A 17147-nucleotide genomic window follows, 5' to 3' on the forward strand; every position below is an offset into this window, starting at 1 on the left:
AAATAGGAAAAAAAAACAATCTCAATCAATACTTTTGAACAATAAATCACTCCTTCCCGAAGATAATCTTAATCGGATCAAATCCAACACAGTCACAAATCCAGAAATTCATTCGCACAACAAGACATATTTTCTTTTAAATCATGCATAGTCATAAATGCAAACAAAATCACAACTTTAACTTTAAAACATAAACCTTACAGTCATGGAGGCAGGAGCATTCGAGTCCTTGGCGAGATTGCAAGCATGAACTGGCTCACAGAACCAAAATCTTTGATACCAACTGTGACATCCCATATTTTTAGACATTTTCAAGAATTAAGATGCGGAAAAATGTGGGGAAAATTTTCTAATAAAGCAGTGCAGGGCATACATCGCGTTTGCAAGTTTAATAAATCATGCTTGAAATTAAAATCTATGTAAATAACACTACAAAATTCTCATGACTCTAACGTGCATAAAAGATTTGAAACAAAAGATGCAACCCTACAATCAACACCGGTTCTTATAGGAGCACGCCAAAACTACTACTTATTTATCAAACCTGAACCGAAAATTAAAATCTAAGGAAAGCAGACGAAACATGAGTTTCAATAAAATAAACTTAGCGCGGAAAATACTTTTTAAAACATTCTTGAAACCAAGTATAAAGCTATCATAATGAAATAAACAACATAAAAGGTTAAAAACTTAAAATCATTAGAACCAATTGTCACGAGACCGTCATTGAAAATACTTAAATCTAAACTTTTCTTTACCACTGACTCTTAACGATCGTGCATCAAAATAATGTAATAACAAAAGAACAATAAACATATGCAAAACTTCTCTCATTAAAACGCCAGAGATTCGAACAGTCGTGTCATGCAATGTCTTCGCCTCTTGGACTCTCCAGTCTTTCTACCAAAGCTTTTAATTCCTTTACTTCTCAATTCCAACTGCACCAATAAAGTATAGTGAGTCTAAAAACTCAACAAGAATTATTAATATACAAAATAAATACATAATAAAAAAATCATCGTGTCGTGGATGTGCAAAACTTAATCATAAACATCATGCATAAAACATATGTAATAAAATTCTTTATTTTGGGTGATGAGATACATGCAATTGTGGCAATCACCAGAATGAGCACATTGGGTTCCCGTGATCACTGTCGTTGTACAACAATAATATAGCATATTGGCCTTGGCCACTAAAAAATTTATTCTTTGGAAAGGTTCTCCCCGAAGACCATCCCAGGGCGCTGGTCTTGTATTTCCATCTCGTGAGCACATCATTTAGAAACACCCTCCCCGGAGCTCATCCCGAGGAACCAATCCCGTATTGCTACCCCAAGCACACATACACATCAAATATTTTCATGCATCATCATTCATAAAATTTGTCAACATCTTCATAAATTCATCGTAAAGCTTTCTCATAAATTCATCATTCTCATCATAAAACATTTTCATTATAAAACTTTTTATCGTTCATGAAAAATACTTAAAAAATATCTTAAAATCATCATGTCATCATAAACCTTGAAAATAACTTGAAACTTAACATGGCTTGCTCTTTGAATTCTTTTGTTCTTGAAAATCATGCATGCTAAAAAAAATAAAGATAAACACGTCCATTAAAATTTCATAACATTCATGTTTTTCATAAGGAACATAGCTTTCGTGATAACATACTTGCGTATAATGCATTACATAACTAAAACGATCCACGTGAGTTGTTCATTCCATTCTTGACATAAAAACTTTAAACTTGCTGGAAAGGAACTCTTAAAAATACTTAAAACACCTGAAAAGATCATAAACATGAACTTAGAATCTCGAACACATAAAAACATATTACTGGGAAAGAACCCTGGGGCGCCCGAAACCGGAGCCACTGTGCCTGGGCAGGGTGCAGAAACTCGGTTCAACATATTTTGGCTCCCTTTCAATTCATAATCAAACCTACTCACCCACCCATTGAAGCTTGTGATATAACACATGAAAAACTTCAAAAACTCGAAAAATATTCACCAAAAACATCCATCTTCAAAATATTTGCATCAAAATTTTTCATTCAAAATACACACACCAAAAGTCTCAGATTCAAACATCTTTTCTCATAAAATCTCAAAACTTTTTAACATCTTTCTCAAAAATATTTATACCAAAACATCAAGAACGATTCTTGTTTCATAGTTCTACATAATGCTCTTCTAAATCTCTAAAACTCAATACAATATATATTACATACACATAAACATATATGTTTTTAAATCAAAATACATATATTATCAATTGATGGTTTTAAAGCATTTAAAAATTTCCTTTATTCGTTGGTAGGGAGAAATCCGGACTATTGGATGCGATCTATCCTTCGCATGAATGATCGAACGAGAAATATCTACGCTTGGAGTGTGCAGATTTTTGAAAGAGTTAGAGGAGAAGGTGAAAGGCGGCGTTTGACGTGAGAAGAGTGGGGGAGAGGAGAAAAAGTTTTGACATGAAGAAAAACTTTTTCTAATAAGCCGAAAGCTGGCCCGTTGACTTAAAAATACTTTCTTTTAAATTTTTCCCTTCTAACTTTAAAATAAAATTCCACATAAAAATTTTAACATAAAATCTGCAAAACCAACACATTTTAATTTAAATTTACTTATCCTTATTTGTAGGCTAGTCTCGACTCCCTTCGTTATCGGAATTAAACCATACCTGAAAAATATCAAAAACTAACTTTTGCAATCGTTAAACATCAAATATTTTATATAAGGTGAATCACAAATATAGAAGATTTTCTTCGGTGATCGATTGGAGGAGGCAACATGATGAATCACCATTAAACAAGAACATTATTTATATCCGGAACGAGATCATTGAACAGTTAGGGTCTTGGGATGTGGTGGTGCTTTGTTTAGAGACATAATACGAATAGGAGGGTGGTCTCAAGCGCCCATACAAATTTTTCTTAGAAGCTCGGGGTCGGTGGAATTGGAAACCTATCATTTGGAAGTCTTGCATACTACCAAAACATCGTATCATGATTTGGTTGCTAGCACATGGGATGCTCCTAACGAAAGACCGACATGGACATGTGGAGGACAAAAGGTGTTGTTTTTGCAATACCTATGAGGAATCAGTGCAGCACTTGTTTTTAAATTGTGTGCATACGTTGCATGTTTCGGATAGGATCCGGGATTGGCTTGACATGAGGAAGAATATGAGGTCCATTCACGCCATTGGGAGAGCTTTTAGGGGGGTCAACCGTGGAAAGAGAACATTAGCCTCTATGAGGATGTGTGCACTTGCTGCAACTGTTTACCAACTTTGGAATTCTAGGAACAGGGTTATCTTTGAAGGAGAAGCTTTAGATGTTGAAGATGCTACTAGAAAAATTAAGTTGTTGGTCCTACGGTGTTTGCCCTTATCATGTAATATTTTCCTATGATTTAAGTCTAGTGGTGTGATGGTGTAAGTTGTAATCACCTGGGGATACCCAGTGTATTTGTTTTTTTTTTTTTACCCTTTTAATGGAATTTATTTCATTAAAAAAATAAATTATATAATATTAATTAACACAACATTTAATCATATATTTTAACACCTAAAAACTCAACTTTGAAACATAAAATCTCATACAATATACATAACACAAAATCTTTTAAACATAACTTTTAAATTTTTAATATCACATAAAATCATTTAATTAAACATAACTTTTAAATCATAAATAAATAAAATAAAATAACTTAAAATTCATTTAAAATTTCTTTAATACTCATGAGTTGATTTATGGGTTTTTTAGGCATTACATTAAACCAAAATAAACAAAATGGAAAGAACCTTCTCCTAATGATCATTGGCACCGACCCTAAACCCTGCCTAGAGGCTCCTACCTTTTCCACCCTAAGACTCGTTCCATCAAATTAGGTGTCCAAAACAACACCAAGGACATGGGAGACTAACACCTAGTACATAAATATAAGTATACATATATGAAAGTACAAAAGTATGATTATACACATGTCATGAATTCTAATGCAAATGAAGGGTGCTGGGAACCTATCACGGTAGAATTTCTTGCTCAAACATTAGGCGTCATGGTATGTAGCACACTGGGTCATCAAATCAAGAGGTACTCCCATACCATAAGAATAAGTGGATAAAAGTAACATGACCCGAATCCACAGAATCCATCAACAAATAACACGGGGCTGAGCAACCCCTCTACTGGTAACATCAAGAAATAGGCTCGACATGATAATGCATGTAGCAATAATAAACGTGGAATAAAAAATGCACATAAGTCATGTCATATAAACCATGCAAAAATAAAACATAAATAATCAACCCGGATATCTCTAATTGTACGTTCGTACCTCTATTAAGCAACTCAAGAAACCTAGCAACACTGGCTCTCTAGTCCAAGCCTATAAGCAGATAATCATCATATCACTTATTGTATACTAAAAGACTTAACTAGACTAATAGCTACTCACAGAAGCTAATCAGAGTCTAGAATTATACCTGCATCCGTTGTTAGCCCTTTGATGCAATGGCCTCAAAACCTAAGCACAACTTCACTATGATCCCCGTAGAGCTTTGCTATCATCCCGCATTTGAACCGACACCTAGAACTATTACAATCGAGCTATAATTTGAGAGAGAAAAGTGAGGAAGGTGTTAGAAAATGGCTGCCTATAGCCCTTATTTATAGGCAATGATTGGACTTTCCGATCCGTCGATCGGACAATCTGAACATCTGATATCTATCCACTGAACGTGTGTCCTTGATTGGACAACACACTGCTGTCGACAGATTTTGGAGCTTCCAATCTATATCCAATAAAATCACCAATCAGAAAGCCCATACTTTCTTATTCATAGGCAATCAGACCTTCTGATCTAGAGTTCGGAGCTTCCGAACTCACCCTCTGCCTCCGAAGTACAACTCTGCTTCCGAACTGCTCTTTGGAGCTTTCGAACTGTCCCAACACTTGAAATGCTTGAAACCCTTTTCGAGCATCTTGAATCCAATTTTCAGCTCCTTAAACCCAATTGGAAATCCCTCAATCATATTTTGACCAATTAAACATGTTTAGGAAGTATGATTAACTTAAATAAGAATCGGGATACTACATTCTCCCCAACTTAGGAGATTTCGTCCTCGAAATCCAGACTAGGATAATCAAAAAAAGATAACACTGGAAACAAGTTCTCAATATAATCGGTTACCAAATACATTAAAATCGCAAAGTAAATTACAATCAAAACAAAACTAGGTGTTCCGAACGCATACAAATCTCTAACTACCAAGTCGTCTTTTCAGTGCCTTGATGCTGCCACTAGACCATGAGTAGAGAATTGCGCTTATTCCGAAGCACCTTTTCTTTCTTGTCAAGAATCCTGAGCGGTCTCTCCATGGACGAAAAATCAGGTTCTAGTTGAAGCTATGTCAGATGCAGAATGTGCGACTCATGTTCAATATATTGACGAAGTAGCGATACGTGGAACACATTGTGAATGCTAGAGAGATATAGTTGTAATGCCAAATGGTAAGCCATATCTCCAACCTTCTCTAGTATCTCAAACGGACCAACAAATCTAGGCGGTAACTTGCCCTTCAGACCAAATCTCATCACCTTTCGGAAAGGTGATACTCGTAGTAAAACATGTTCTCCTGCCTCAAAATGAAATGACATGGGCTTGGTGTTGGCATAACTACCCGGTCTATCCTGCGCGGTCCTAATCCTTTTCTTGATCAAATCAACTTTTTCCATGATCTTCTAGATCAACTCTAGACGTTCAACCTGTCATTCCCCTACCTCATCCAAAAATAAGGGTGTCCGACAATGGCAACCATATAGAGCCTCAAAAGGTGCCTTGCCAATATTGCGGTCATAGATATTGTTGTATGCAAACTCTATCATCGACAAGTGATCCTGCCAAGATAACCCAAAAACCATCACTAAACTCCTCAGCATATACTCTAATGTCTGAATAGTCCTCTCGAACTGATCATCAGTCTCTGGGTGATATGCAGTATTCAAACTCAAAGTAGTGTCCAAGGCTCACTAAAAGTTACTCCTAAATCGTAAGGTGAACCTCGGATATCTATCACCGACTATGCTCAAAGGGACTCCATGAAATCGTATGTTCTCCTGAATTTACAACCTCGCCATGGATCGAAATTGAACTCGCAGTTATACGAAAGAATGTGTGCATATTTGGACAACCTGTCCACAACCACCAAAATAGCATCACAATGCCTGAAGGGCATCGGTAAGTGGGTGAAAAAATACATCGTCACATGCTCCCACATCCATTCTGGAATCTTATCGATGCTCTGCCTTGACCTTCTGACAAAAAATACATCAAGAAACAAACTGGTAAATGCTATGATTCATACCTTTCAACCATAACCTTGTACGTAGATCCTTGTACATATTTGCATGTCTGGTGCACGGTGATCTACTACAATGGGCCATGGACAAAATCTCATTTCTCAAGGTCAAATTTTCAGGTACAACAACTCTATTGAACAAACACAACAATCCGTCTGTTTGAAAATGGAAACCAGATGTGTTGTCTTACTGAGCAAGCCTGACTAGCTTCTGCTTCTTCAAATTTGAAGAATTTTCCTGATAGGGCAAAAAATGTTGGCTCAGCTAACACTGAAAATACTCGGATCCCCTGCAGTCATTTCTTGTGTCTGAACATGAAACCCAAAGAAAAACATTCGTGGACTGCACTGGATACTGCACTAGTGCGAATAACACTAATACTCACTTTATGGCTAAGTGCGTCTGAAACTGGATTCGCAGAACTTGGATTGTACTTGATCTCACAATTATAATCTTTGAGAAGATCCATCCAACGACGCTGTCGAATGTTCATCTCAGCCTGAGTGAATAAATACTTCAAGCTCTTGTGGTCCGAAAAATCTTGAAAAGCTCACCATACAGATAATGACGTAAAATCTTCAGTTCAAACACGATCGCCGCCAACTATAGATCGTGCACTGGGTAGTTCCCTTCATGGGTCTTCAACAATCGAGAGGCATAGCAATAACATGCCCGTTTTGTGTTGACAAACATCCTAGACCTTGGAGAGATGCATCTATATAAACCACATAGCCTCCGGATCCAGATGGTAAAGCAATAACAGGCACAGTAGTTAGTTGACTCCTCAACTCATTGAAACTATGCTCACAGTTGGCTGACCAGACAAAAGGAACATCCTTCCTCATCAACTGCGTCAGTGGCCTAGCAATCTGTGAGAAATTATTGATGAATCGTCGATAGTACCCTTCTAAACCCAAGAAGCTACAAATTTCTGAAGTTGTTGTCGGACGTGACAAGTTCAATATTGTTTCAGTCTTACATGGGTCCACTGAAACACCATCCCGAGAAATGACGTGACCAAGGAACACAACCCGGTCAATCCAAAACTCACACTTACTGAACTTGGCATATAACTGCTTCTCATGGATAATATAAAGTACAAGCCTCAAGTGTTGCACATGTTCATCAACAATACGCGAATAGATCAAAATATTGTCAATAAAAACCACGACGAACTTGTCCAAATAACTGTGGAAGTCCCTTTTCATTAAATCCATGAACACTGCAGGTGCGTTCATCTTTCCAAAAGGCATCACTAAAAACTAGCGATGTCAAAACAGGTCGGCCCAACTTTTAGGCGGGTTGCAAAAACACCAACCCAACCCACCTATTTTAAGTGGCGGGTCAGGCCAACCCAACAGGCTTACGTGTAATTTGACGAGTTTTGGTGGGCCAACCCGCAACCCACGATTAGGCGAGGCGGGGAGGCCCACCTTTTAGGTGGGTTGGAAAAATTCCAATCCAACCCACCTATTTTGTATGGTGGATGAGCAGAAACACAATTTTTGAAACATCTGCATCTCGAAATCACAACTGATGGTAACCTAACCTCAAGTCAATCATGGAATACAAGGAGGTACCATGAAGTTGGTCGAACAAATCATCAATGCGCGACAAAGGATACTTGTTGTTGATCATCGTTTGGTTCAACTGTCTGTAGTCAATACAGAGATGCATAGAACAATCTTTCTTCTTGACGAAAAGTACTAGTGCTTCCCAAGGTGAAACGCTCGATCGGATATATCCCTTATCCAACAATTCCTTCAACTACTGCTGCAACTCCATCATCTCTACTACTGCCAGACGATAAGGTTCATGATAAATTGGTGTCGTCCTTGGCACAAGTTAGATCTCGAACTAGAGAGAACCCTAGAATCTCATCCCGAAAAACATCTGGGTACTCACAAACAACTGGAAACTCCTCAATAGCCCAGATCCATGTGGACCTATCAACCGCAAAGATAAGGTAGCCTTCCCCACCTGCATACAAAGCCTTACAAGCCTTCGGAGCTGATACCAGATGCATAGAGTGTCGCGCTCCCTAAACATATAAAAACCAACTTTCGCCCTCTACCGGACGAAACTGAACAATCTTTTGATAAAAATCCACAGTAGCTCGATAGGAAGTAAAAACATCAGTGCACAAGATACAGTCAAAATCTTTCATCAGGAATATCATAAGATTTGCTGATAACTCAGAGCCATCAAATTCTAAAGAGCAACCCAAGACTAAATGCTTGACCAAAGTTGAATGACCAGTCGGGGTAGACACAGATAACACTATGTCTAGGGATATATACGAAAATCTATGGTTATTAGTAAAACGTGCCAAAATGAATGAATGCGATGCACCATATATGAGAATGAAAGTAAGAATTCCGCAAAAAATAAATGTAACTGCAACCTCCACGTTCTCATTCTAAACCTGATCTTGGATCAGGGCAAAAACTTGTCCAGGTATACGCGGTCTTTGGTTGGTGCTCCCAACCGACTGTCCAGATGGCCTCTGAAGTATAGATGCCTGAGAACTAGAGACAGATGTTGATCCTCCAACATACTGAGGACAATATCTCTTCTTGTGGCCCATCTTGCCACAAAGGAAACAAGAACCTCCCACTCCACGACACTTCTCGGATGGATGAAGACCACCACAGTTCTCACACTGTCCCTTCTTCTTCCCAATGTGTAACACATTGCCACCGAAAACTGAACCTGAACCTGAAGAATATGACACACCAGGATTCTTGAAAGACTATGGTTTAGACCCCAAAGAGTTACCTGGTCAGAAGGAGGTGATATTTTTTTAAGTTTGATATTGTTCTCTTCCAGTCGACAACAGTCCACCAACACTTCATACGATGTCGGATCATCGCAGATAGCCACTCAGTCATGAATCTCTAGGTTGAGGCCCTGCAAAGAATGGCCATACTTGGCCTTGGATCAAGTAGCAATGTACGGGAAATATGGTAAAAAATAAAATAACTTCTGATGTACTCGTCTATTGACATGTTGCCATGTCTCAAGTTCATCATCATGTTCGTCTTTGCCTGACGGAGTGATGGAGGAAAGTTGTGAGACCTCGGTTCTAATCATCTAATCTTGAGATAAAGTAAACCATCATCAACAATAATTCAAAAGTCAAGGCAAAACAAAATTTTTTTTTTAAAAAGGCTGCGCTCGATCGCATGTACTCGTGCGATCGATCACACCATCCATGCCTCAAGTACTGCCGGAGAAATCTCAAGTGTTGCGCTCGATCCTACAAACTCGTGAGATCGAGCGTTCCATTTTTGCAAATCTATTGCCTCAACAAATTTAAGGGCCGCACTCGATCCTACGAACTCGTGCGATCGAGCGCGCCCTGTGCCCAGAAAAACACCAGAAAAAAGGCAGGCTTTCTTCAATCTAAAACACCATTCAAAATTCAATCTAAAACATGCATCAACACATCCAACATGCATATTACATTACAAGATAGTTCTAAAGTTATACAATCCACCAACTAATAGAACATGCATTCGATTCTTAGTTTACAATCCAAAATACATCACAAAGTTTGAATTATAGTTTCAACTCCTAAACCAAGGGCCTCACTTCTATCCTCTCGATCACCTATCCATGAGTTCTCTGGCTCGTTCCTGCCCCACCTGTTTCCAAGTACATACAAACAAAGACAACAACCGGATAATCCGGTGAGAATAATATTCCCAGTAAAATAGACTAGCATACAATATCACATAATATATCAAAACATGATATATATAATCAAATTCCACATAATCCTCAAGTTATTCATTCAATTGTGGAATTAAAATGATATGCATGACTTTAAAACTTTTCGATTATCAGACTCAGATAATCAAAATGAATTCTTCTTTCTTTATTTCTTCGCTTTGGGATCTCGAGGTTATGATATCCAACAATCACACCGAACTCCCCTTTAGAGGTGGACGAGGTATATTTTAATCCTCTAGACTCCATAGCATTATAGAGAGTTGATCGACACTTGTAGTAATTCGCCTACCAAGGCCACTCAGCTATAATCTCCAGATCGTCTAATTCAAAATGAATAATTATTCGGCCCAATATGAATGCATATGTATTCTCATGCACTCAAATATCATTTCAATCATATATCAAGTAAGCATTTAAACATGCAATATATAATTTCTTCGAGGGCATTCGAATCAATCCGGATTCGAGTTAATTATCCTATTTCATTCCAAGGTCATCTTATACCTTCTTGTCGTTTCACAATCTTCAATCTGTAAAACAACAAATCTCCATTCAATATCTATTCAAGTTCTTCGATCGATAAGTAAGAAAATCGATACTATATCGGTTCAAATCTTCCAAACTGGTCAAAGCTGCACTCTCACAACTCCACTGACTTCGATTCAATCTAAAATAAGAAGTCACAAGATCAATATTGGTATTCAAAACCTAATTCAAAGCTCGGTATGATCACATTCAAACGATATTCCCAAATTTGAACTGACCGCATAATGGTTATATTCTTACAAATCGGAAATGCATACATCATAATATCAATCAAATAAACTCATTCCAATCCACAAACATCCATTCCAATTCAAAACCAACATATCTCAAAATCCATCTTTTTGAAAATCAATAGAAAATTCATATCAAAACCAATCGACGCTCTATTTCAATTTCGTCTGAGAATAAACGATAAGAATAATCTCAAGAACATCATACCCAAAAAGAATCAAATTCCAACTACCTCCAAAAAATAAAAAATATCTGATCAGAGAGAAACTTACGATAGAACGAAGTTCTCGTTGTTGTGATTGTTAATCTGCCTTCAGAAATATATTACAACGGACGGATCGACCGGAAACTCAAATCAAAAAGCTTGAATCACATTTAGAGCTTCTTCAATGGTGGAACACGTTGGGGAGGGAGATGGAAGAGATAAGAAAGACTAAGTCAAACTTCCAAATATATAACAAAACTCCTTTTTGCATTTTAGTCTCTGAAATTTCCAAAAATTGCAAAATAGTCCCTGATCAATAAAAATTCGGCTCTCGAATTTTGAAATAACTGATTATCTCAAATAAAGTCAATTAAGACAAAAACGGGGAGTTACAATTCTCCCCCTCTAAGAATAGATTTCGTCCTCAAAATCAATAATCTCAACTCATAAGATAGAGAAATAAGAATTCAAGAGCATAATTAAGGACTCACGTCAAGCGAATAAGTCTGAAAATCTCTGTCTCATATCAGATTCTGTCTCCCAAGTCGCTTCTTCGACTCCGTGATGACTCCACTGAACTTTCACCAAAGAATCAATTTGGTTTTAAGTTGTTTCTCCTTTCTGTCAAGGATCTGAATCGGTCTCTCGAAGTAGCTCAGAGTTTCATCAAGTTTGACTTCGTCAGGCTGAAGAACATGAGAATGATTTGGGTGATACTTTCTCAACATCGAGACATGAAATACGTCGTGAATCCCAGATAAAGAAGGAGGATGTGCTAATCTGTAGGCTAGATCACCTATCATCTGTAAAATCTCACACAGACCGATGAATATCGGTGACAACTTCCCTCTCTTCCCAAATCTAACAGTACCTCTAAACGAAGAAATCTTCAAGAATACATGGTCTCCCTGATCGAAAGATAGAGGTCTGCGATGGATATTCGCATACTTCGCTTTTTGGTTCTGAGCAGTCTTCATTCTCAATTGAATAATCTTCACCTGCTCAGCCATATCACGAATCATATCTGGTCCCAAGTCTGGGGACTCGACATCTCATCCCAGTACAGAGGAGATTTGCACTTCTTTCCGTACAACGCTTCGAATGGTGCCATTCCTATACTCGTCTGGAAGCTGTTGTTGTACGAAAACTCAATGAGAGGCAAAGAATCCTGCCAACTAATGCCAAAATCAAGCACTACTGCTCTTAGCATATCCTCCAGAGTCTGAATCGTCCGCTCCGATTGACCTTTGGTCTGAGGATGGTATGTTGTACTCAAGTGCAAACAAGTACCAAGAGCCTCATGCAGACTATTCTAGAAATGAGAAGTAAACCGAGGATCTCGGTCTGAAACAATCGATCTCGGCACACCGTGAAATCTAAAAATCTCTCTGACATACAACTCGGCCATCCGATCGTGACGATATGTCATCCATAGACTTCGTCAAACGGTCAATCACTACCCAAATGGCATCACATCCTCGAATAGAATGGGGTAGTTTTGTGACGAAATCCATCGAGATATGATCCCACTTCCATTCCGGAATAGATAAACTGTGCAGAAGACCACCCGGCCTCTTTCTCTTGGCTTTCACCTGCTGGCAGTTCAAACAACGGGATACAAACCTTGCAACATCACTCTTCATCTTCTTCCACAAAAACTGACTCTTCAGGTCGTTATACATCTTTCAAACTCCAGGATGAACACTAAACCGACTGCAATGTGCCTCTCGCAGAATACGCTGTCTCAACTCAGAAATATCAGGCACAACAAAACTGTTATTCACAAATAAAACATCATCCCTGACCTGAAACTCAGACTGGTGTCTAGATCTCACCTTCTCTATCGAATGCTGAATACTCTCATCGGATTTATGTGCTTCTCTAATCCACACAAACAACTCTGGCTCGGCCTGAATAGCACAAACTCTGATAGGATTCCTATCTGAATAAAACTCCAATCCAGAATTGCAACAGTCGTCAATCAAAGAGACACACCGATGGTCGAAAGAGATAAAGAACAAAGCTTGCGACACGAAGAATCAGCAGCCGCATTCGACTTTCCCGAGTAATACTTAATCTCACAGTCAAAGTCCTTCAATAAATCTAGCCATCTCCTGTGTCTCATATTCAACTCAAACTGTGAAAACAAATAGTTAAGACTCTTATGATCCGAAAAGATCTCAAAAGACTCATCGTATAGATAGTGACGCCAGATCTTCAAGGAAAAAGCAATAGCAGCGAGTTCAAGATCATGAACTGGATAGCGAGTCTCATGCGGTTTTAACTGTCTTGATGCATAAGTTATCACGTGTTTCCTCTGCATAAGTACACAACCAAGACCTGAATGAGAAGCATCACAATACACCGTAAAACCTCCAGAACCCGATGGAATAGAAATAATCAGAGCGCTAGTCAATATCTTCTTCAACTCAGTGAAACTGGTCTCACACTCTTCAGTCCAAACAAAAGGCGCATTTTTCTGAGTCAGCTGGGTAATTGGCTTCACAATAGATGAGAAACCCTGAATAAATCTGCGATAGTAACCCACTAAACCCATAAAACTCCAAATTTCAGGTACAGTAATCGGCCTACCCCAGTTCATAACTGCCTCGATTTTGCTGGGGTCGACAGAAATCCCATCTCCAGAGATAATGTGACCAAGAAAAACGACTCGGTCCAACCAAAACTCGCACTTCGATAGTTTGGCAAAAAACTGTTCAGTTCTCAAAATCTGAAAAATGATCCTCAGATTCTCTGCATGGTCAGCTCAAATCTTCGAATAGATCAGGATATCGTAAATGAAAATAATAACAAAATCATCTAGAAAGCGCTGAACAATTCGGTTCATCAACCCCATAAAGACTGCTGGGGTGTTAGTCAAACCGAACGACATGACAAGAAATTCAAAATGGCCATACCTTGTCCTAAACGCAGTCTTAGGAACATCCTCTTCTTGCACTCTCAGCTAATGATACCCAGACCTCAAATCTATCTTCGAATAAATACACGAACCCTACAATAGATCAAAAAGATCATCTATGCGAGGTAAAGGATACCTGTTCTTAACCATCGCGTGGTTCAGTTGGCGGTAGTCAATGCAGAGATGCAAAGATCCATCTTTATTTCTAACAAACAGAACAGGAGCACCCCAAGGCGACATACTAGGCCAAATGTATCCCTTGGAGATCAAATATTCGAGTTGCTCCTTCAGTTCTTTCAATTCAATCGGAGCCATTCTATACCGAGCTTTAGAAATTGGCTGAGTACCTGACGTCATTTCGATGCCAAATTCAATCTCACGACTAGGCGGTAATCCCGAAATCTCATTCGAGAACACATCAGGAAACTCTTTAACCACTAGTATATCAATCATCTCAGGGCTAGACTTCAAAACGTTCACGACATATATCAGAAATCCCTCGGCTCCTTTCTGCAACAATCTAGTCATAGACAATACAAAAATCAAAGAAATTCTAGATCGAGAACCCTTACCAAAGAATCTCCACTCGTCCGTCATCTCTGGTCTGAAACGGACTACCTTCTGAAAACAGTCTACTGTAGCCCTGTACTCGGTCAAAACATCTATACCAACTATGTAGTCAAAGTCAGACAAACCAAGTATAATACAGTCGAACTCGATCAAATTCCCTTCACTACTCAATTCACAATTTCTAACAAAATTCCTCGAAACAATTCCTCCACCCAAAGGTAAAGTAACAGAAACCACGGCGGGTAATGGCTCAAAAGGTAAGGCATGCATCAATACAAATTTCTCAGATATGAAAGAGTGAGACTCACCCGTATCTATCAAAATAGAAGCAGGATAACCAAAGATTGTACAGTTACCTGCAATCACATCATCAGGTGCTGCCTGAGCCTGATCCTCATTCAGAGCAAAAACTCTTGCCTGCTATCGAGGAGGTTGGTTCAATTTCTGGTTACCTCCTTGACGATTTTGTTGTTGGGGCTGGAAAGAGTGAATTGCATTCGCTTGCCTCTGAGGCGGTGCAAATTGTCTAGAAGCATTTCCACTCTGCACTTGCTTAGAACTCCGCTGAGGACAAATTCTAGCATAATGTCCCGTCTGCTGACAGATGTAGAAATTCCCAAAAATATCTCTACACTGGTCACTGGAGTGGCGACCTCCACATTTGTTACAAGCCGCTCCAGAGGATCCTGAACTCTGTCTTGAACTAAACTGCTTCGAGCCACCTGAACTAGAAGAACTGCTCCCAGGTATCTTAAACTGTTTCCCCTTGGGACAAAAGTAGTCCTTTCTATTGCCTCTACTGCTACCACCCTCTGCTCTCTGAGGTTGGTTCTGAAAATGAGACGGTTGTGCTTGAAACTATCTCTGTTGTTGCTCAGGTGAAAATTGATTCCCTCTCTGCCTCATCAGTCCTGCCTCAGCACCCTTGGCCTGATCCTTTGCCTCCGCAAAGTTATTGGGTCTCCCAGTATTCAAAAGAGTAAAGATATCAGGATTCAAGCCATTGATGAATTGATCGGCTTTAGCTTCTTTGTTGTCGGAAATGTGAGGTACGAACCTCAATAACCTGTCAAACTTGGAAACATAATCCTCGATATTCAAGTTCCCTTGTTTTATATTTGAGAACTCGGCACCCTTATCCTTTCGGTACGAAACTGGAAAGAACTATTTATAGAACTCAGATTTAAAAAGATTCCAGTCAATAGCTGTACCTCGATTTTCAATAGCCATCTTTGTCGCGATCAACCGGTTCTTAGCAACTCATCGCAATTGATGAATAACTAACCTGATTCTGCAGTCATCAGAATAGTCGAGAGAATAAAAAAGATGATCTATGTCATCCAACCAACTCTCGCAGTCAACTGGATTCTCCATATCCTTCAGAATCGGGGGTCGAAAAGATTGGAACCTCTTCAGTAAGGTCTCCATAGGCGTATCTATTGCCTCCATCTGATCTGTCACTGTTCTGCCCTGTTCGTTCGGAGGAGTGACTGTATGAGGATTCTCATTCGGAGGAGTGACTGCAGTGGGTTCCTATTCAACATTCTTCGAGGACCCATAATCTGATAATCAAAGGTTAGGACCCAGATAATCCATTTCCCTTAATTCCATTAATTCCACAAGGTCCAAAATCTCCTCTTAGAATAATACCACCAATTCGAGAATATTCGTATTCGATCGAGAAAAACAACAATTGGTGTCACAAGTAATTTCATGCTCAAAAATTTAAATCACGTAATTCAAATAACGCTCAATCAATGAAGCATGCTCACATCGTATTTAAAAGAATCAGTTAAATAACTCAAACACATGCGAGAAACCAATGCAAGCGGACTCAATCTACCCCGCTCATTTCTAAATTCAGTCCAAGATCTCATCGCTCTACTACCACTTAATGTGAGGACTCAGTTCTAATCATCTAATCTCGAGATAAAGTAAACCATCATCAACAATAATTCAAAAGTCAAGGCAAGAAATTTTTTTTTTAAAAGGGTTGCGCTCGATCGCATGTACTCGTGCGATCGAGCGCACCATCCATGCCTCAAGTACTGCCGGAGAAATCTCAAGTGTTGCGCTCAATCCTACAAAATCGTGAGATCGAGCGCACCATTTTTTCAATTCTACTGCATCAACAAATTTAAGGGCCGCGCTCGATCCTACGAACTCGTGCGATCAAGCGCGCCCTTTGCCCAGAAAAACACCAGAAACAGGGCAGACTTTCTTCAATGTAAAACACCATTCAAACTTCAATCTAAAACATGCATCAATACATCCAACATGCATATTACATTACAAGATAGTTCTAAAGTTATACAATCCTCCAACTAATAGAACATGCATTCGACTCTTAGTTTACAATCCAAAATACATCACAAAGTTTGAATTATAGTTTCAACTCCTAAAACCAAGGGCCTCACTTCTATCCTCTCGATCACCTATCCATGAGTTCTCTGGCTCGTTCCTGCCCCACCTGTTGCCAAGTACACATACAAACAAAGACAACAGCCAGATAATCCGGTGAGAAAAATATTCTCAGTAAAAGAGACTAGCATACA

At 38.9% G+C, this 17147-nt stretch overlaps 1 protein-coding gene across 1 annotated transcript; it reads right to left on the bottom strand.

Annotated features, from left to right (window-relative positions):
• Window positions 1-5326: 5326 nt before the first annotated feature.
• On the bottom strand, window positions 5327-7638 carry LOC140874126 (uncharacterized). The gene is made up of 5 exons (XM_073277405.1): window positions 7443-7638; window positions 6771-6925; window positions 6576-6674; window positions 5807-5923; window positions 5327-5431 (listed from the first exon to the last, which is right to left on the bottom strand). Exons 1-5 carry the CDS (start codon window positions 7636-7638, stop codon window positions 5327-5329), a joined length of 672 nt encoding a protein of 223 aa, XP_073133506.1.
• Between the last annotated feature and the right edge of the window lie 9509 nt (window positions 7639-17147).

The sequence above is a fragment of the Henckelia pumila genome, chromosome 1 (genome assembly GCF_033568475.1).
Source record: "Henckelia pumila isolate YLH828 chromosome 1, ASM3356847v2, whole genome shotgun sequence".
Lineage (NCBI taxonomy): Eukaryota > Viridiplantae > Streptophyta > Magnoliopsida > Lamiales > Gesneriaceae > Henckelia > Henckelia pumila.